The following is a 22,639-nucleotide window of genomic DNA, read 5'->3' on the forward strand; positions in this document are numbered from 1 at the left end:
ATAAAAAAGAAATACTATATATGGAACAGAAGGAAATACTAATCAAGTGCAAAACTCAAGCATCTGTTGTGCTTTCAGAATCTCAAGCACCGATCCATTCTAAAGAAGGTTCCCAATTGATGACTTTAGCATGAATGCTTCTGAAGGTGATCGGTACCCAGGACTCCCACTCAGATGAAATTGCAAAGAGAGAGAGAGAGAGAGAGAGAGAGAAGATTTACCAGATGGGCTGATTTTCGTGATCTAGTTCTTTTCTAAGAATATCATCAGAATGAAAGAAGATCAACTTCAGTAGATAGCAGAATGAGTGTGGACGGGTCCGATTGATCATCATCAACAAGTTCTAATCTTTATGATACTATAGAATCTCCAGTCTCTTCTAAAAAAACCCTAAAAAGACAAATCACAATCGATCAAATAATCGGTGATTTTGACCCAGGAGGGTTTTAATATTGATGATACAGAGGTGCAGAAAACAGCTTCAAATGCGTCTTCATCTTCAGGGTGCAAAGAGAATTTGGACTCGATTTAACTAGGATTTGAGTTGTATAAATTAATAGGAGAAGAAAAGGACATAGACACCACCGATTGTGCTTGGACAGATGATCATTCGGTAGGAGGATGGTCGATGGGGAAGGACCAGTGGCCAACGGCAAAGGTGAGGAACGAGATGTTTGATGAGAACGATAAGAAGGAGGTCAGGAGTAGTAGAGAAGCGGATTGGAGAGGAGATTGAGATGATGAAAGATAGAAAAAAGGTAGAAGGCGGATTTTCAAAATTTTGGGGATTTTCTTTCCCCCTGTCTAAATGCGCGTTTCATTAAAATTATAAAATTATAAAGCGACATCCATAGAGGACGCGCGTTTAAGATAAAGCGCCCTCCGTGTTTTTAATTTTTTTTCTTTAGACACTAAGTTAAGGGCACGCAAAAATGCGTGACATAAATCCTTAAATATTTTAAAGAGATGACACTATTTTAAGGTCACTCTCCTTTGCGTAACATAAATCAGTGAGTGTCGTGGCTTGCGCGTCATTAAAGGCATTTATTCTAGTAGTGCTCAGCAGTGAGGACTGCTAACTAAGGCAAAGAATCATAGACTCCAGGAGGGTATCGAACTGACGACACGCCTGGTTCAGTCTAACAAAGGGGAGACATAGACCCCAGAAGGTACCAAACGAAAGGTACAGTTGGTAAGGTCTAAAACAGTAAATATAGACCGAAGACGATACCAAATGAAAGGTATCTCTCACAAGGTCAGAACAAAGACTACGGACCCCAGACAGTATCAATTGAAAGATACAGCTAGCAAGGTCGAAACAGAGATTATAGACCCCAGACAGTATCAAATGAAAGATACAGCTAGCAAGGTCGAAACAGAGATTATAGACCCCAGACAGTATCAAATGAAAGATACAGCTAGCAAGGTCGAAACAGAGACTATAGACCCCAGACAGTATCAAATGAAAGATACAGCTAGCAAGGTCGAAACAGAGATTATAGACCCCAGACAGTATCAAATGAAAGATACAGCTAGCAAGGTCGAAACAGAGATTATAGACCCCAGACAGTATCAAATGAAAGATACAGCTAGCAAGGTCGAAACAGAGATTATAGACCCCAGACAGTATCAAATGAAAGATACAGCTAGCAAGGTCGAAACAGAGATTATAGACCCCATACAGTATCAAATGAAAGATACAGCTAGCAAGGTCGAAACAGAGTGACTCTGAAAAGTGACATCAGCATACAGTGTAAATTGCTGACGAAAATACCGTTACCTTAAAGCCATGAATTATAAGGCAACCCAGGATACTCGTAACCATACTGACTAGAGTTCCAGACGCCCTACAAGCATCTATATAATATGACATTTGTCACCCCTTGGCTTGGTGGGCCGTGGACTGTAGCTAGCAGTCAGGGTGCGGGGTTGTCAATCCCGTATAGGCCTATACACACAATGTCCGCTCTCCCTACAGGAGACTCTGGTTACCAACTAGACGACGGAGAAGGCCGCGTCCCGAAGATGCATCCCAAATAGAGAATAGTGTGTTTCTTGAGAGGAGTGGGTTTCTAATACAAATGATATACTAGAGGTAGAGACTTCCAAACAGTGGGTAGTGTGTTTCTAAAGTAAGTGTAGAATAGATGAAGAGACTCTTAATTGACTTGACTAGAGAATCCCCTATATGTCCATACCCATATACATAGTATTTAACTAATGGACCAAACGACCTTCGGACGGCTACCCGATCCCACCAGACCACATCTCAACGAAGAAAAGGAAATAGGGCCGATGAGCCTTCCTGAGTCTTTCAGTCATTACTTATATATACTTATATAAGTACGGACATACATCTAACTATGACTAAGTGTATATCAAGTGAAGGTGATTCTCGTGAAGTAGGAGTGTCAAATAAGTGAAGCAAGAGCGGTCGCAAGTGAAGTATAAGTGTCGACCAAGTATAGGCGCATCGCGAAGTAGATATGACCACAAGTGAAGTAAAGTCGATCTCAAATACAAGCGAAGTAGAATCGTATCACTAAGTAAAAGGGTAAATAAGTATAAGCGTTATCAGGTATAAGCAAAAACATTACAGAGTAGGAGCATAAAATAAGTATAAGCGAAGCAGTGGTATCTAACAATTAAAAGTATTCATGAAAAACCCTTAAAGATTTTGTTACTCAGGAAAATCGCATTTGTATTCTTTGATAAAATAGGCGTGAAAATCTTTAGAAATCTTTGAGAATCTTTTATAAATCAGTTGAAATGAGTCTTTGATAAGCTATGAAAGTAAGAACTTGAACAATTTAAAAACCCTTTTTGAAAGCCATTTATAGTGTCCTACTCGGTAAAACAGTGTACAGTGGTAAAATCTTGTGCATGCGGGTTATCAATCACATGTGATTCATATGATAACTGGCATGTTTAACTTGTAATCCCCCCCTATGAAAACATTTAAAAGCATTAAAAAGGTTCATTCAGGGGTATGAACTCACCTGGTATAAGTAGGTCCGACGGTAGTGCCGTTTAGGCGTTCGGGGTCACGCAAGGACTTGAACACACACAAGGACCTATTTTAACATATGATAACATATGTTCACATACAATTAGCATATAATATACTAATAAAACAATTATACACACTCAAAGGAGTGGAAAACACTTTTGGTTGAGTGTTTGGGGTCCCGGGTAGCGTTTAAGGGTGCTAAGGGTCTCCTATCAGTTGTGGGACTTTGCTATGCTCAAGTATCAAGGGTGTAAAGGGGTTTAAAGCATCAATATGGACCAAACAAGGAGTTTACGGCCCAACCTAAGGGAGTTTACGGCCGTAAACTCCCAAGGTCAATTTCTTGGGGTTTTGATGCTTCTAGCTTGTTCCTTGATTTATTCTAAGCACTTTTCATCAAAGGCATGATTGGATTTGAGGCTTCTAAAGGTATTTTATAGGAGTTTACGGCCTAAGAACTCTCCCAAGGTAGTTTACGGCCGTAAACTCTCACCCTTAGTGATTTGTGAAGTTTCAAGCCTCTAATGCCTTTTTAGGATTTTCTTATGAAGTTTGATGCTATTATGGGTGATTAAAACCAACATTTGAGGGGGTTTTGGGGAGTTTACGGCCTAGAAAATGCTTGGGCCATAAACTCCAAGAAATGTCTCATTTTTCTTGTGTTTAAGCCTTTATTTCCATTCTAGCATTTTATCGTAAGTGTCTAAGGCCATTAGGGGGGCAAAATCACACTTTTGGGCATGATTTTAGGGAGTTTACGGCCTTGACCAAGTCTGGGCCGTAAACTCCTTTCTTAAATTCATTTGGAGTGTTTTCAAGGGTCTAAACTCAAAGGAATAAGTCCCTAAAATATGTAATAAGCCCTAGGATGAGTTTGGTGCACATTTGGGACCATAACTTGTGGAGTTTACGGCCTAAGCATGTGCTTGGGCCGTAAACTCTTCTTTGAGTCCTAAATCCATGCGTTTTAGTGTTTAAACACCCCTAGGCTATAACCCCTATTAGTTTCTAAGCTTATGGTCAAGTTTAAAGGCATATTTAGCACCTTTTTAGGGGTTTACGGCCCTAGAATGTTCCTGGGCCGTAAACTCCTTATCCTATGCCTTCTTGGATGATTTTTGGGCTATAAACATAAATCAATACGCTTAGAATAAGTTAGGGTAAGCGGACTTACAATTTGGAAGCGTTTGGTTGCGAATTCGGGGCGAAAATGGGTCTAGAGAGAGAGTGTAAAAAGTCTCCAATGGACTCCACTCACCCATATATAGGTTTCACAATCGGGGATCAGTGGAATTTTACCCGATACTGCCGCTAAACGGGGCTTTTGGTCGCACCCGATTTAGTGGTCGTAATAATAAAACTTGACATTTTCTAAATGAATGAAAATGTGTGTCTTGTGTTTTTATTCCCTTTTATCACGACTTAACGGCATGTTAAAGGTAACCAAATGGAATGTTTATTAAATTGATTCCCTCTATTTAACGGAACTTTTATACAGTGGAATATTCCGTTAACGGTAACGGGGAAATGTAACGGGACAACTTGGGTTGTCACATCATCCCCCCGTTAGAGGGAATTTCGTCCCGAAATTCAAGTCTAGACAAGGAAGTAGGCATGAATGGCCAAGTAGAGATGAGGGAGTACTTCCTATACGGTTGCCCTTGCATTCCCAAGTGATCTCTAGTCTGTGTTTGTCCTTCCCACAGATCTTCACATACGGGATGCGCATTCCGTCTAGTGTAGCTAGCGGGTTCCGACTGGTGTATCTATGAAGTCAGGGTTCTCGATGGATTCTATCAAGATGAGGGAGGCACGAAGAGTGTTGTCGGATAATCGCATATCAAGTCTAAGAAGTGGATCGGTCGAATGTGAATCTTGTGGTATATCCGAAAGTAGTAGTGGTCTGAAAAGGATTGGACCAAATTTCCATGAGGATTCCCAGATGGTCCTACGCTCTAGGAAGGGTAGAGCCTTTCAGTACTTAGAACATAGTGTACTTCTATGGCAAGATCATCACTGGCGTGATCGCCATTCCAAAGTTCCTAACGTTCTCTCTCGTACTGGTAGTGTAGTCCTTCGGGTTGGTTCTTAGGAATCTCAAGTGGTCTTCAGTTTCATGCTTTCTTTCCACTGGATGATAGAGGCTTCCTAGATCGTCAAGTGGGTTGCGCGACTATGGTCATCGGTTTGCTATAGAGTGTCTATCTCCAGCTTGTGCAAAATGGACCTGCACTAACGACGCTTGAGATACGGAAACCCTGAGAATCGGGGAGATAGGGTTTCACCAGACGAGTGTTGGACTATCTCGCGAGGTAGTTCTACTATCTCTGCTTGAGATAGTATTCAGAGAACACCTATTAGTCCAAGGAATCTCTAAGACTGTGGTTTATTCTAGCGTGGAAAGTGCGTGCTCCGACGTAATCCCTCGACTAACACCAAGGCTGGTGTCGAGTCTATAATCTTTTCGGGATCCGTGTCATGAGATTTAACGCAACTACTTTCGCACTTGACCAAGTATTCTTGGCTGCGAAGGTTACCCTGTGGTTCTCGGTATTCTAGTGTTTACCTCGGGAAATATGATTCATCATCTACGAGGCGACGACGATTTTCCTCCTTGTGAGAGGGTGGAGGATGATAAGCACTACCTGCCTATAACTGGGTGGGCAAGGTGCAGGAGTAGTGCGAGCACCTACCGCAACTATTCTCCCAAAGGTTCTGAGTTTTCTCGGTCTAAGGCAAATCTAGTGGGCATAGGGTCTCTTCACTCGGAACTCTACTAGCTCAATCCGCAGTAGTTCTCTTGATTTTCTGCTCCTATGTCATCGAATGGGGTGAAAGTGTTTTGCGAAGAGGTTCATGGTAGAACTCATGCTTGGCCTAACCGCCAATACTTGATGGATGCCAGCAGTATACCTGGTTATAGTGGTCAGCCTCATGAGTTCTATTTCTTGGGTTCACAAACCTGATGTGCGAGGTGAGAAGGGTCTCCCAGGGGACTCAACGGAGTATGCCTCGGATGGTTGTCGTTTTCTGAGGTATCTGCAGTGCCTTTCACTTCGGTGTTCATTTGACTACGAGGGGTCGGTCGACGGCGTGGGGTACCCTCCCTCGGGTACTTCGGAAGGTTTGAGATAAGAGGTATGATTCACGAATTGCATTAGATGTGATTATTTGTGTTAGGTTCGGGTTTGGATGAACTTTCATTTGCCGATATGGCCATGGAGAAAACTCACAACACTAAGAGTGTACACATGGTTGCACGAAGTCAAGCCATGATCAATAGAGTCGTCGAAGTTGGCACACTCCGACATGATATAAAGTGAAGATCGATAGAGTCATGTGCCGAACAGGCACACAAATTCTAGGCGTCTCGGGTTTCGTCCTATGTATCGCTACCGCGGATACTTGGACCGATAGAGTCGACGCGGAACTATAGAGAGTTCTAAGTGTTTCCGAATAGAGTATCTTTTCTTGAATGGATTCTCACGAGGCATTTCTACAATCGCCTCACATATACTAGTCATGTATATTTAAGGTGGGGAGGACTGTTGACTGAGCGACCCCGCCCTAAATCCACAACCAAACGAGGAACAGGAAATGAGGCGGCATTCGCTCACTCTAGGTCTATCCATCCTAAATATACATGGCCTTAACGTATATGTTTAGCCATTATAGTTTTACCTAATGAATTTTAAATTTTATAACAATGCTGCGACTTTCACCTTACTGGAAAGAATTTATACTTGAATTAGTCTTTTATTGTTTTCTTAGCTTAGTTATCCGGGATCGAGAGACGTACCAAAAATCCAACGAGTTCCTTTGCTGCTTCTTCCTAAGCAGTAGTGTCAGGCTCCTTCTGTGTCTTTGTCTTTCTCTTCAGTTGGGCAGTCCCTCTTAAAGTGTCCCATTTTACCACATAGGTGGCAAACTGTACGGGTCGCCACATTGGTGGTTGATGTAATGAGCTCAACCGGGGTTCTGCAGACGCGAGCAGTATGCCCCAGCATGTGGCACCTAGCACAATAGAGTTCCCGGCAGGTACCATGATGATGGTAGCTGCACTTGCTGCAGTGGGGAAGGTCTCCTAGGTATGGTCTTCTTGAGGTCGGGAGGGAAGGATTTACAGGGGTATCGGCTGCTTCAGCTTGTTGCCCTTCGGAAGGTCCTGGAGCCGAGGTACTTCCCTCCTCTATCTTGAATTTTCTCTTTAGCGGGTTAAGTGGAGGTTCTTGGGTGGCTGAGTGGGGAAGAGTGGGTTGCTGCCGTCCATTGCCGGAATTAGAAATCCCGACAGGGCCCTTGCTAACATTGGCGTTGTTAGCATTCAGGTGAGCCATGACAGCTGCTACGGCTGCTGAGACTGCAGCTTGGAACGTAGCTTCATCGAATAAGAGGGCAAGTTTCTTGCTTGCGGATTGGTTACGCTTCTTCGGTGGCATGGTTTTTCCTACACGGAGAGGAATACAAGGTAAGGAGAGATGATGGTTAACCCTGGACATTTCTGTCCTGAACGCATTAGGCATATATTTTTCCCGTGCCTCGGGTTCTGACTGTCTGAGTGTCGACCTACATCCCTATGATGTAGTCCTGGTAATCAAGGTAAGAGTATGAGTGTCGGAAAAAGGCCATAAGATGCGAGTCGTTCCTACTAAGTTACCTTTACACTGGGAAGGTTCCACTCTCCGACCGGGAGAGAATTGAGAACGGTTCGGAACGAAATCATGGAAAGGGAAGCTCACAAGGGCAGATGGCTAAAATTTTCTCAATAGAGATGCGGGGATCCGCCCTAATCGCTTATCTGGCAACGGGAAACGACGATTTACCTAACACATAGCGTGAGTAGTGTAACCACTAACTCACTAAACTGCATCATTTTTAAGGGTGAATTATCGTGACGAATACGAGGAAAAGACAATTCCCAGGTTCCATGTACTAGCTCCCTCGGTCTGCCTCGTATCTTTGACTGGAATCGGCGTCGGTTTCCTCCGGGTAGTTTCCTAGGGTTCTCTTCTTGTATGGACTTATTGAATTTCTACTCCGCCTTCCTTCCGATTCCAACTGTGGGTGTCATCACTTCATGATGGATGACTAGGAATCTCCGAAGTTTAGGCGAGTCTCTCACCACTGTCCCTAAGAGAATATGGGCACTTGGTGCATTCAATAGTCTCGACCCAGTTCATTTATTTCCGAACAGGAAATCTTCTCAATGAATCTCCTCGGGGTCGGAATCAACTCTTCTGTCAAGCACTGAAGTGGATAGGGTTTTTCTACAGGGTTCGCGCGAGAATGGAAATGTCTAAAGAATCCTAAGGGATTATTAACATTTCACTGTATGATCCATATCGAGTCCTGCTACGATTACACAGGGTATACAAATCCTATATAGCTTAGATCCGATAGGCCTTCGAATATGTGATACTACTCTAGGACCACATCCCAACGAGGAAAAGGAAATAGAGCGAAACCACACCTTCTTAGCCTATGGGATCTTTATTATATAAGATCTTGGAAGTACACCCTCTGTAGTTGTAGGTATATCGATAAGGGTCTTTTTAATTATTCACGCAAGGTTGTTTATAGATTCTAAAATACTCCTATGGTACTTTAATTCTTGATTGAGTCTTTATCTTCTGATTATGATTCTGGGATTAGTGTGAATCTTTTAGTGTTCTAAAATACTCCCATAGTATTTTAACTTTATGTTGGGCTCTAGAATTCCTATTTGGTAAATTTCAGATCTGCTGCACACCACTATCACTCCCGAGCACACGTTCATCGCATCCCGGATAAATGTAGTTGATCAGGTTACATTTATCCCAGCTTACGATTACATAACTGCCCAGGTTTGACTGTAGTGCTCAACATCCGAAGACTTTTATTATTGTCCTTCTTGTGATACTTTTGTTTGAGCGCTTAGATTCTGGATGTTATTATACTTTGGTAAAATATGGTTATATTTTAAAGTATAATTCTTGGTCAGAGTGATTTATCCCATTGCATTTATAGGCTGTATATCTTTTATGAATTGATATACTTAGCTCACTATAAACAATGCTCTGATACCAATCTGTCACACCCCAGAACCGGAACGGCGGAAACGTTCTGGGGTGGATGACGTCATGTCAAGTATCACAACACATGCATATAGTAATCAAAGTACAACAAAACATTGCATTAATAGTAATAATTTACATAGTTACATTACGTAGTATCAAAGTAATACAAGCAACATATATAAAGTGCAGCAAGGTACTTAGTCCATCTTCATCAGCAGCTCCGGCGATGTACCTGTCTAATTGCTTACCTGAGATTACAAGTTATTTGGAAAACGAGTATCAGCATTTTTACAAATGCTGGTGAGTTCATAAGCATTTAGTGTCATTTGGTCAAATAACTTTAATAAGTAGTAGTTTAAGCGCTTTCAGTGCTTCAGTGTCCTTTCCAGAAAATCCTATATTTTCTTTAAATAAAGCAGCCTTCTACCAAGACTGTTTCAGTGCATTGTGGTAAGAGGTAGTTTTCCCTTAATTGACATCGTTATCAAAATACTGAATTTGATTACTTAAGAAAGCATGAGACATCAGGGAATAACATATGCCTCAGCAGTGAGGACTGCTGACTAAGGCAAAGAATCATAGACTCCAGGAGGGTATCGAACTGACGACACGCCTGGTTCAGTCTAACAAAGGGGAGACATAGACCCCAGAAGGTACCAAACGAAAGGTACAGCTGGTAAGGTCTAAAACAGTAAATATAGACCGAAGACGATACCAAATGAAAGGTATCTCTCACAAGGTCAGAACAAAGACTACGGACCCCAGACAATATCAATTGAAGGATACAGCTAGCAAGGTCGAAACAGAGACTATAGACCCTAGACAGTATCAAATAAAAGATACAGCTAGCAAGGTCGAAACAGAGATTATAGACCCCAGACAGTATCAAATGAAAGATACAGCTAGCAAGGTCGAAACAAAGATTATAGACCCCTGACAGTATCAAATGAAAGATACAGCTAGCAAGGTCGAAACAGAGACTATAGACCCCAGACAGTATCAAATGAAAGATACAGCTAGCAAGGTCGAAACAGAGATTATAGACCCCAGACAGTATCAAATGAAAGATACAGCTAGCAAGGTCGAAACAGAGATTATAGACCCCAGACAGTATCAAATGAAAGATACAGCTAGCAAGGTCGAAACAGAGATTATAGACCCCAGACAGTATCAAATGAAAGATACAGCTAGCAAGGTCGAAACAGAGATTATAGACCCCATACAGTATCAAATGAAAGATACAGCTAGCAAGGTCGAAACAGAGTGACTCTGAAAAGTGACATCAGCATACAGTGTAAATTGCTGACGAAAATACCGTTACCTTAAAGCCATGAATTATAAGGCAACCCAGGATACTCGTAACCATACTGACTAGAGTTCCAGACGCCCTACAAGCATCTATATAATATGACATTTGTCACCCCTTGGCTTGGTGGGCCGTGGACTGTAGCTAGCAGTCAGGGTGCGGGGTTGTCAATCCCGTATAGGCCTATACACACAATGTCCGCTCTCCCTACAGGAGACTTTGGTTACCAACAAGACGACGGAGAAGGCCGCGTCCCGAAGATGCATCCCAAATAGAGAATAGTGTGTTTCTTGAGGGGAGTGGGTTTCTAATACAAATGATATACTAGAGGTAGAGACTTCCAAACAGTGGGTAGTGTGTTTCTAAAGTAAGTGTAGAATAGATGAAGAGACTCTTAATTGACTTGACTAGAGAATCCCCTATATGTCCATACCCATATACATAGTATTTAACTAATGGACCAAACGACCTTCGGACGGCTACCCGATCCCACCAGACCACATCTCAACGAAGAAAAGGAAATAGGGACGATGAGCCTTCCTAAGTCTTTCAGTCATTACTTATATATACTTATATAAGTACGGACATACATCTAACTATGACTAAGTGCATATCAAGTGAAGGTGATTCTCGTGAAGTAGGAGTGTCAAATAAGTGAAGCAAGAGCGGTCGCAAGTGAAGTATAAGTGTCGACCAAGTATAGGCGCATCGCGAAGTAGATATGACCACAAGTGAAGTAAAGTCGATCTCAAATACAAGCGAAGTAGAATTGTATCACTAAGTAAGAGGGTAAATAAGTATAAGCGTTATCAGGTATAAGCAAAAACATTACAGAGTAGGAGCATAAAATAAGTATAAGCGAAGCAGTGGTATCTAACAATTAAAAGTATTCATGAAAAACCCTTAAAGATTTTGTTACTCAGGAAAATCGCATTTGTATTCTTTGATAAAATAGGCGTGAAAATCTTTAGAAATCTTTGAGAATCTTTTATAAATCAGTTGAAATGAGTCTTTGATAAGCTATGAAAGTAAGAACTTGAACAATTTAAAAAACCCTTTTTGAAAGCCATTTATAGTGTCCTACTCGGTAAAACAGTGTACAGTGATAAAATCTTGTGCATGCGGGTTATCAATCACATGTGATTCATATGATAACTGGCATGTTTAACTTGTAATCCCCCCCCCCTATGAAAACATTTAAAAGCATTAAAAAGGTTCATTCAGGGGTATGAACTCACCTGGTATAAGTAGGTCCGACGGTAGTGCCGTTTAGGCGTTCGGGGTCACGCAAGGACTTGAACACACACAAGGACCTATTTTAACATATGATAACATATGTTCACATACAATTAGCATATAATATACTAATAAAACAATTATACACACTCAAAGGAGTGGAAAACACTTTTGGTTGAGTGTTTGAGGTCCCGGGTAGCGTTTAAGGGTGCTAAGGGTCTCCTATCAGTTGTGGGACTTTGCTATGCTCAAGTATCAAGGGTGTAAAGGGGTTTAAAGCATCAATATGGACCAAACAAGGAGTTTACGGCCCAACCTAAGGGAGTTTACGGCCGTAAACTCCCAAGGTCAATTTCTTGGGGTTTTGATGCTTCTAGCTTGTTCCTTGATTTATTCTAAGCACTTTTCATCAAAGGCATGATTGGATTTGAGGCTTCTAAAGGTATTTTATAGGAGTTTACGGCCTAAGAACTCTCCCAAGGGAGTTTACGGCCGTAAACTCTCACCCTTAGTGATTTGTGAAGTTTCAAGCCTCTAATGCCTTTCTAGGATTTTCTTATGAAGTTTGATGCTATTATGGGTGATTAAAACCAACATTTGAGGGGGTTTTGGGGAGTTTACGGCCTAGAAAATGCTTGGGCCGTAAACTCCAAGAAATGTCTCATTTTTCTTGTGTTTAAGCCTTTATTTCCATTCTAGCATTTTATCGTAAGTGTCTAAGGCCATTAGGGGGGCAAAATCACACTTTTGGGCATGATTTTAGGGAGTTTACGGCCTTGACCAAGTCTGGGCCGTAAACTCCTTTCTTAAATTCATTTGGAGTGTTTTCAAGGGTCTAAACTCAAAGGAATAAGTCCCTAAAATATGTAATAAGCCCTAGGATGAGTTTGGTGCACATTTGGGACCATAACTTGTGGAGTTTACGGCCTAAGCATGTGCTTGGGCCGTAAACTCTTCTTTGAGTCCTAAATCCATGCGTTTTAGTGTTTAAACACCCCTAGGCTATAACCCCTATTAGTTTCTAAGCTTATGGTCAAGTTTAAAGGCATATTTAGCACCTTTTTAGGGGTTTACGGCCCTAGAATGTTCCTGGGCCGTAAACTCCTTATCCTATGCCTTCTTGGATGATTTTTGGGCTATAAACATAAATCAATACGCTTAGAATAAGTTAGGGTAAGCGGACTTACAATTTGGAAGCGTTTGGTTGCGAATTCGGGGCGAAAATGGGTCTAGAGAGAGAGTGTAAAAAGTCTCCAATGGACTCCACTCACCCATATATAGGTTTCACAATCGGGGATCAGTGGAATTTTACCCGATACTGCCGCTAAACGGGGCTTTTGGTCGCACCCGATTTAGTGGTCGTAATAATAAAACTTGACATTTTCTAAATGAATGAAAATGTGTGTCTTGTGTTTTTATTCCCTTTTATCACGACTTAACGACATGTTAAAGGTAACCAAATGGAATGTTTATTAAATTGATGCCCTCTATTTAACGGAACTTTTATACAGTGGAATATTCCGTTAACGGTAACGGGGAAATGTAACGGGACAACTTGGGTTGTCACAACTTCCCACACATGAATAAACTTAAAAGCCTTTAGCATATCATCTTGGAATGTACCATGTGTTTTTTTTTTCAACAAACTCGCTTCACTTTCTCCGCTAGCCCATTGCTTTTTAAAGTTTGTGTAAATTTCATTCCAATGTGTGACGCGCTTATTCATAAGATTCTATTTGGATTTCGACGCACTCCTTTACAAAATCATTTTGTGATACGTAACCAAAATTGATCATGATTTTGACCCTTTCCCGTGTCACCATCTTCAGATATGTCGACCCATGCCTTTACTAACTCAACTTCTTCTTCTTGTGTCAATCTTCTCGAATCAGTCTTCCCTTTCTTTTTGTTGTTGTTCTTCGTGTTCGGAATCAGAAACACTTTTGGTTGAAGGTGTGAATGGCGGTTGAGATGGAAATTGGGTTTGAGATGGTTGAGCTTGGGGTTGAGATTGAAAATAGAATTGTTGAGGCATTTGAAATTGTGAATAATAGCTAGGAACACCATCCATTTGGGGTCGGTAAGATGGTGGTGATGACGGATCGGAGCCGAAAAGTGCAAAAAAGTTGTTAATATTTTGGTTTGAATTGTTAGAATACATTTTCAATGAAAAATGTTTGTTGAAAGCGTAGAGTGTGGTTAAATTTTGGAAAAATGATTTGTATATATATTAGATTTTTAAAAAAAAAAAAATTTTTTTTTGCCAAATAGTCGTTGCCGACCGCTTGGCGACGTTCCCTTCCCACAAACGGTCAAAATTTCAAATCTTTACACCAAGTAGAAAGCCACCGTCGGTATTTCACCTGCGGCAAAAACGACCTCACGGCCCGTTATTCACCGGCGGTAAAATGTGACACTTCGGATACCGCCTGTAATGCCGTTACGATACCATATAGCCTTACAACCATAAAAATATTTTTTACTTTCTTGTAACTTTAAATTCGATTTTTATGTATCGTAGGAATTAATGCAAGAAGAACTTTGTAAACAATTCAAATTCCGTCCGTTGGGGAAAAGCCCCAAAACTTCCCTCGTTCCTGGTTCTTGCCATATTAGGGTTTTAGCAACTCGTTTTGCCATAACTATCGAGCTCAAACTTCTGCAATTTTCACAATTTAGTTGTAGTTACATAATTAAAGTCCAGTTCTTACAGATTTTACTTCGTCGCTGTCTGATCCTTCTATTTATAGCATGAAGTTGCAAACCCTCAATTCACCATTGCTTGAAAATTTAGAACCAATGTTAAACGAATCAATCTACCACTTTCTAGTTGAGTTTCAGAAAGGCAGAACCGATTTTTCAGAACTCGGTTCCATTTTCTTCCGTTTGACCCAGACGATGACAGACCCACCGCTTGAATTCATCTGGTTTTATTCTGCACTCACATTTCAAACCGCTAAATCATCCAACTTAAGAGATCCACATAATTTTTTGCTGTCTCTTAAGGACTTGTTTCACTCCCTTGTTTCCTTTCGGATTCCCTCTGATAGCAGTTACTTGACGCAGGTGTCTCTTCTCGCCCCAGTTCTATACCAATTAGTTAACTTAAAATTTCTGATTTCTAGCTGTAAGGCCGAGATCGAGGGTTTAGTGGATGCAGTAGTTAGTCACATAATTTTGTGTTGCAATAATGATTTGGTAGAACAAGAGGTTAGGGGTTTTAAATCAAGTGTGAGTTGGGTTAGCCTAGTGCCAATCTGGATCGCTGATCAGGTTAATGAGAATCAAGGTCGCGTAGATGGTCTGCAGTTGTTTTTCCCTCTTTCAACTGAAGATATTCGCCAGGGAATTAATGAGGATAGTGGAACGGCTTACCTTGCTGGGATTGTTATGATCGAGTCCTTTCTGTTGAGGTTGTGTCTAATGTTTGATTCAGAAGCTTCCCGGAAGGAATTGCACAAGGATGTCAAAAGTTACGCTGCTCAGATTATCAAGGGGTTCAAGAAGAATCCAACCTTTTTAGGTGAGATTTTACATGATCCTTTACAAGATTTATGAGAACATATGCACAAACTTGCAAACCACTGTTACCTTACTAATGGGTTCCAAAGTTTTACAAATCATTCCCATGGTAATAGTTTTTTTCATCTTTTCTATCTGCTCTCAGTTATGCTTTTCAAACTGCTATTGGAACCAAATTTGCCTGTAGCCGAGCTATTGGTTAGTTTTTTTTTATACATCAACTTATACAGTCATACTGATACTATACTCTCTAAAAGATAAGTATCCTGACATGTTCTTACAGTCTTCAACAGATGAACTCCTCCTCAAGAAACTGCTTTTTGATGTTGCATTGGATTTGGGGTCTTTTCTCAATTATGATACTTCCTCATGGCTTTCAGATGTTCAGTACAAAGACATAGCCATCCTTTGGTTGTTTCTCACAAACTCTGCATTGCAGTTTGCAAGGTGAGCCATAGTTATTGTATTTGTAGAACAGCAAATACAGTGATCATGTTGTTCCATCATTGCATATAGATATATTTGGAAGATGTACCTTTTTTTGTGTTTTTTGGTTGCAGTGAAAATGGTGACCATGCTGGAGTCGGTTGTTATATGAATGGCTTTTCAGCATCTCAGCTCCCACTACAGATAATTTCATGGGTCACTAGTGGGACAAATATGAAACCAACCACACCTGATATTTCCTCCCCCAAGGACCTTATTGGTACATTACTTTTTATAACTTGCATTCCCACATAAAGACAAGGGCATTCACGTCTTTTGTCCCATTGACATTGGTCTCAATTTCATTCCAATGCACGCGAAACACAATAAAAAGTTAAAAACTAAAAACTAAAAAGTCGTCTGTCTTGTCGTGGTGTCATGTCCTGTAATTTTGTCTCATTGACATTAGTCTCAGTGGCAGTCTGATTCACAAATGCAGGTTGGCTGCTGGTATTGGAAAAGCAAGGGCTTAAAATATGCGATTACAGCATCTCGGGATTACATGAGAAAACTTTAAAGGACAAAAAGTCAATGGGAATCAACAATGGAGTCAAAGATGGAGATAGTATGATTGAGGATGCACCCATACAGATCAATGGGAGAAGAAAACGCGATACCATGGGGTTCGAGTGTGAGGTACAAAAGCAGATTAAGGTCATAAAGTGTTGTCATGAGAATCAGGGCGATGGCGGATTCCGTAGTAAAAATGAAGTCGGAAACGCGGTTTCCGATCAGGAGATGGTGGATATGGTCCGGTGAGGTGACCACGGCATTGGTAGTTGTACAATGTGCTGCTAAAAATGTTTATTAATTCAGAATTTTTAGTTCAAGTAAAATTAATAGGTTCAGTTAGTAGTTCCTGACTTTGTGAGTGTTGAAAAAAAGCAACCCAATTGAATTGGAGCGTTCATATTATATGATATATTGATATTGAAGTTTTGATGGTAGAATGGCTGTTCTTGTGACTACACCAAATAAGTTAAGAGCAATGATGTTATTATTCAACCATGCTTGGATAACATTAATGAAGCAAAAAAAATGGGTACGTTTTTGTTGGGTAAAGTTTTCTATTTATTTTTTCAATTAATTGCTGAAATATCTAAGATAGGGTGAACTTTTTTCATCTTGAAAGTGCTTTTCGGTGATTAAGTTAAACGTTATTATTGAGAGAATCATTGTGCATTGTCTAGTTTGCAATTGCATACATGAATATAAAGTAGGAAATCAGATGGCGATACTATTGTGAAGAAGAATCATATTGTATTAATAAAGAAATCATTCTCTTTTAATAAGCTTTATTTTACGAAATATGTTTTTAAATTCAACGTTTAAGGATATATATTCAAATTTATGATTGTAAAGTAACCCAATTACCGACAAATAAATATTTTTAAGGCAACTAGATTCCTTATCGATTGTATATATATATATATATATATATATATATATTGATAAAAACCAATAAACTCATAAAAATATATTTTATATAAAATGATCAAATATCAGAAATTGGAGCTATTAAGAGTAAATTGCGGAAAAAGAAATGAAAAAAAATGTCGGTATCTAACTCTGGTTAGATATTAACCATGCTATTTGGTTAATTATTAAATTAGAAGATAGAGAGAGGAGGTGTGGGCCAGTCCCCACTCGTGATCTGTACATAAATACAAGAGCGTCGGTCGCAAAATGGGCTCTTGAGGTTATTTACACTTTCGACCTCATTGTTTTCCTTTTTCATTTTGCTCACTATAGTTTAAATCTACTTTTTTTTAGCCATTATCTCGTTTTTTTGGCAAAATCGATAAAATGATCACTCTGATTTCATATTATACAGTTAGATAATCGAGTAAAAATTTTAAATAATCCTTTACTTATACTATTATTTCATATCAAGCGTTTCATTTTTTTATAATATTAATCTATTTATATTAACATTACATAACTAATTTGTAGCGAAAGAATAAAAACAAGAACACGGGGAAAATCTTCAAATACATGTGGTATTATGTTAAATTCCTTTCATTTGAGATTGACGAAAGACTACTGACACATGATTGTCCGATAATAAGAACACATGAACATAATGACCTAAAGAAGAAAATGACGTGACCCTTCATGAAGTTTCATCACCCCCTTTTTCATGTTAAGACTCTTCATTATCAAATGAGTACATCTTTTATGTTTTAAAATTCCGGATGCAACAATATGGTAAGTACAATGATTAACTTGATATTCTTGTAACGCTTAACTATTTTAACCTTATTCCCCTCTAAAATATTCTCTATGTTCATGCAACAAACAAAAAATTTAACAAGTTCAATATTTATATTTAAGATTTAAAAAAACTAGTTAAACAAAAACAAATTGATTTTGTGAGTACTCATGAGGTGACTTGTAGAAAAGCTTGGTGTGTAAATATTACTTCATTAATAACCACCCAAACTAAGTTTGAATCTACTGTGTTTGGCAAGCTCGAGTCGAGCCAACTCAATTTGTTTGGCTATTTGATTTTCATCCGAAACTCATATACATTATACATAGAAAGTCTACGGTTCAAACCATGTCACACCAAAATATTGCTAATGTTCTTTGATTTTTCTTCCACGTGGACCTTGAAGCAGGTTGATGTGTGTTCAAATGGTGCAGTTTACCATTTTGTTCTACACTTCACATTATAATTTTAAATAAATTGACCCATTATTCTTAATATTTTTTCGAGTTTTTAGCAAAATTTCATAGTGGTAATCAATTTAAAGTGTTTATTTTTAAAATTGTATGAGTTCTAACCCCCATAAAATTAAGTTTATATGAAAATTAAACTAGAACCTACATATTTTTTTACAATCAAGTCATTTGATATTTTCGATAGAGTAATTCTTTCATATACCCATTAGTTTTGGCATCCCCTCTCTCTATCTCTTTCTTCAAAGATGAACTTCACATATTCATATATACTTTGAAATTTTTGGAACAACATATATTGATATGGAAAGAATACAATTGTGGGCATAACGAAAATATATACAAACTATAGGGGCCAAAATTGCCATTTGGGTATGATACGCATACATACACATAACGAGGCTCGCTCCCTATATATAGATAGAGAGAGAGAAAATCACACACTTCGCTACTCAGATATAGAGAGCCAAAAACGTAGATTCGTATATAAACAAATTGATGCCAATAATGGCGGATTCAAGCGATTCTGTCGCCATTGACATGGACACAAGCTCTCCTGGTGGAAAGGTTAGAAGATACATTTCACCGTTTACATGTATACATCGAGGAATTGCCACATTTATGTATGTGTATTCTGATTTATGGTAGTTTAATTGTTAAGGTTTTTATTTGCTTACTTATCCACCGATTATCATTGAATAATATCCAGCCATGGTTTTCATTGATTGATTGCAAAAAGTGGATACTACATTTCTAGGCATCTGTTCAATCTGTTGGGATTTGATCTCGAAATCAATTAGTTATGACTTATGATCCGTTATTTGTATAGGACGAGTTTTTCCAAAGTGATACAGAATTGTTGCAAATATGATTCATGTCGAATAGCTACTTGAAAGGAACTGGAGATGAGTGGATAATTTAGGTTTAAAACATGGTGGAACAATGGGCTCAAATCTTTTGAATTAAGAAGTAAGACTAATAAATATAGGTGTGAGACGAGTGCCGGATGCATGAATTCTACAAATATTTATCATACAGGATGCGTATATGTGTATATACAAGTCTATATATATGACTATATCCACAAGAGTAGCAAAATAACTGATCTTATAGTACATATAACGAGTTAATAAAATAAATGCATCTTATAGTTAACCCGTGATATTCTAATTTATGTGTCAATATCACCAAACTATAAAAAGAAAAGAGTTTGTTGCCTTTGTGTTGTCTTATTTTTTTCTTTACAGCTCTACTGGCATGAGGCTTAAGTTTTAGTTGTAATTAATATTTGATATAAGCTGTCTCCTTTTTATACAATGTAATTAGAATTGTGGAGAGGCGTTAAAACTTAAAACTTAATTAATTGTGTTCCCTTCTTGTTAATTACCTTCTGTTCTTAACTCGTCTGTTTATTTACACGATGATTCCCCTTCCCTTTTTTGTAATTGACGACCAACTGTACAAAAATATTTTGGATTCTTTATCCCTTTTTGTGGGGGTGATATAATTTTTTATTGGGAGGGGGGTACTATCAGAAGCTTTTATTTCACTTCAAACATTTTGCGCTCTTTTTGGTTATTTTATTAGAAAAGGTTCAGTAACTTTTAAGTGTTTGGTAATTGGTATGGTAGGTATTGTCTAATCAAGCAAGATCTAAACAGCTTCTTACTTTATCTGTAAACTTGTTAAATATGAACCAAATCACAGTGTAGATTTTTGGGAAATAAAACATATTGAAGGGAGGATTCTCTTATAAAGAAGCTGGTTTTGAATTCTGTAAGGAATCAAAGAAACATTCTTGTAAACATTGACATGAAGCAGGTAAAAGGGAATGTGTCAGAAAATTTTAGATCAAATGATCATTCTTTATATCAATTTCTTTAAAAAAAAAAATCATCATTGTCTACTCCCATATATTCCCATTCATCTTTATGAGAGCTTTTGTCTATTAAATAGTAATTGTTACCCTTGTGTGAGTGTGCTTAAAAGTTAAATCTACACTCATGGAATCAATTACTTAGTATAAAAAGTAGGATGATCCTTATAAAGTGTTAGAGTGGTAAAATCTTTCCTTTTTGACCAAAATAGTTAGTTGTCTTTATGTAAATTAATAGTTTCCTTAATTAATGCATCCACCACACCAGGAGCACATTGTCGAAACTGCCACTGGATTTATTTCTGTTGCCATCTTGGGGGACCCTGATAAGCCAGCTCTGATTACATATCCTGATTTAGCTTTAAATTGTAAGTGAAGCACTTAAATCACTAAAAATGTTTTTTTTTTAAAAAAAAGAATTTTAGCATTAACTAATAAGAGTATGCGTTATGTTTTTAATTGTGTGCAGATATGTCCTGTTTCCAAGGCTTGTTCCTATGCCCAGAAGCATTTTCTTTACTGCTTCATAATTTCTGCATTTACCACATCAGTCCACCTGGCCATGGCCATGAGGTCAGTAATCCCTAACTTCATCATTTATTGTTTTATACCTTCAACTTACAATTTGACATAGATAAAGTTTTTGCTGTTTTGCAGTTGGGAGCTGCTTCTGCCATGTCATATGATGATGATGATCTGGCATTATCTGCTGATGACTTGGCAGACCAGGTGGCTGAGGTTCTTGATTACTTTGGGTAATTATATTTTTATCTATTCCCTTTTTATAAACTCATGACTGACTGTTGAGTTTGAAAAAGTTGAATAGACGTCTGAATTAATTGTTGTTCCGGCCTCCAGACTTGGTGCAGTTATGTGCTTGGGGGTAACAGCCGGTGCTTATGTACTCACCCTGTTTGCTGTAAGACTCCTACTTAATATTTTATACGATCATTTAATCCATTAATATTTATTTATTTATTTATTTATGTTTCATGGGGAACAGATAAAGTATACACCTCGTGTAGCTGGTCTTATACTTATTTCTCCTCTATGCAAAGCACCTTCTTGGTCAGAATGGTTGTCTAACAAGGTTAGTTTCGTAATATTTTCATTCCAACCCCATGTTGAATGAGTTGAGACAAAAATAAATGGATTCTTTTCCTTTTCAGGTTATGTCGAACGTACTATACTATTATGGAATGTGTGGTCTAGTAAAAGAATTATTGTTGACACGTTATTTCAGCAAGGTACAAAAAAATCTTCTCCCTTTATGTTCATAATTTCATATCATATGCCAATTTCACAAAATAAATTATTCGTTTAACTAACGACAGGAAGTTCGTGAATCGGACATGGTTGATTCATGTAGAAGAGTAAGATTACCATTTCTTCTTCTTTAATTTAACGCGTGTAAAATTAGGTTTAGAAAATTTACACCGCTTTTGTACTACAGTCGCTGGATGAGATGCAGAGTCTCGACGTTTTGCGAATTCTCGAAGCTCTTAACGGGTAAAATACTAAAATTGAAATTGCTTTTCGTAAGGCGTTGTTGTTGCTTGAGTTAATGAAACGTGAAATGAAGTTTTGATTTTGTTATGTTGGTTCAGGCGAGCGGATATTACGGAGGGGCTGAAACGGCTGCAGTGTCGATGTCTGATCTTGGTCGGAGAGAATTCGGCGTTCCATTCGGAGTCTGTTCATATGGCTTCGAAGCTAGATAGACGATTCAGTGCTCTGGTGGAGATCGGAAGATGTGGGTCGGTGGTGACGGAGGAGCAACCGGAGGCGATGTTGATGGCGTTGGAATATTTTTTGATGGGGTATGGATTTTACAGACCAATGGCAATGGAGTTGAATATAAGTCCTAGAAGCCCGTTGAGTCCGACTTCGATCTCGCCGGAGCTTTATAAGCCGGAAAGCATGGGTTTGAAGTTAAAACCGATTAAAACCCGACTTCCTCCCGGGTCAAACTGAAAGGTAATGTTAATACTTAATAGAGAGGGATGTAGATAGGAAATTCAAATTCTAGTACACAGGTAAGTTGATCGGAAGAAAAAAGAATCCGACCAAATCTGCAAAACTACAAAAAATGATTAATACGTGTGGAGTGTGGACGTGTGGTGTGGATACCTCATACCGGGCCCAATCTTAAAGAGATGGGTCTAGACTCTAGGGGTTCAATTTCAATTTTAAAACTTCGATTTATTATATGTTTTAGGTTTTTAATTTCGTATATAGTCTCAACTTTTTAATAATCATATTAATGAAGAACTCCCTCCCCACAAAAAAGAAATTTTTTTTTTTCGAAATCAACCAACAATTCAACAATATTTGTTTCTGAAAATTTGTTGTCTTTGATTTTTCTGTGGATTTTTGGCTTTGGTTTGGGTTTTTTCGATGTAAATCCCTATCATGAAGATGAACGCCATTGAAGAGAGGGTTCGTGAACTTGACTTAAACCATGT

At 38.8% G+C, this 22,639-nt stretch overlaps 2 protein-coding genes across 2 annotated transcripts; both read left to right on the forward strand.

Annotated features, from left to right (window-relative positions):
• The first annotated feature begins 14,115 nt into the window (after positions 1 to 14,115).
• On the forward strand, positions 14,116 to 16,566 carry LOC145091847 (SNF2 domain protein). The gene is made up of 5 exons (XM_079029662.1): positions 14,116 to 15,131; positions 15,276 to 15,328; positions 15,414 to 15,577; positions 15,691 to 15,836; positions 16,056 to 16,566. Exons 1-5 carry the CDS (start codon positions 14,360 to 14,362, stop codon positions 16,373 to 16,375), a joined length of 1,455 nt encoding a protein of 484 aa, XP_078885788.1. The 5' UTR covers positions 14,116 to 14,359; the 3' UTR covers positions 16,376 to 16,566.
• Positions 16,567 to 18,723: 2,157 nt separating this feature from the next.
• LOC145091848 (protein NDL2-like) lies at positions 18,724 to 22,400 on the forward strand. The gene is made up of 10 exons (XM_079029663.1): positions 18,724 to 18,865; positions 20,443 to 20,542; positions 20,644 to 20,747; positions 20,832 to 20,929; positions 21,033 to 21,093; positions 21,178 to 21,264; positions 21,344 to 21,421; positions 21,509 to 21,547; positions 21,628 to 21,683; positions 21,782 to 22,400. Exons 1-10 carry the CDS (start codon positions 18,797 to 18,799, stop codon positions 22,146 to 22,148), a joined length of 1,059 nt encoding a protein of 352 aa, XP_078885789.1. The 5' UTR covers positions 18,724 to 18,796; the 3' UTR covers positions 22,149 to 22,400.
• The last annotated feature ends 239 nt before the right edge of the window (positions 22,401 to 22,639 follow it).

This window comes from Lactuca serriola, chromosome 3, assembly GCF_051521515.1.
Source record: "Lactuca serriola cultivar US96UC23 chromosome 3, Lser_US96UC23_V15, whole genome shotgun sequence".
NCBI classification, from domain to species: domain Eukaryota; kingdom Viridiplantae; phylum Streptophyta; class Magnoliopsida; order Asterales; family Asteraceae; genus Lactuca; species Lactuca serriola.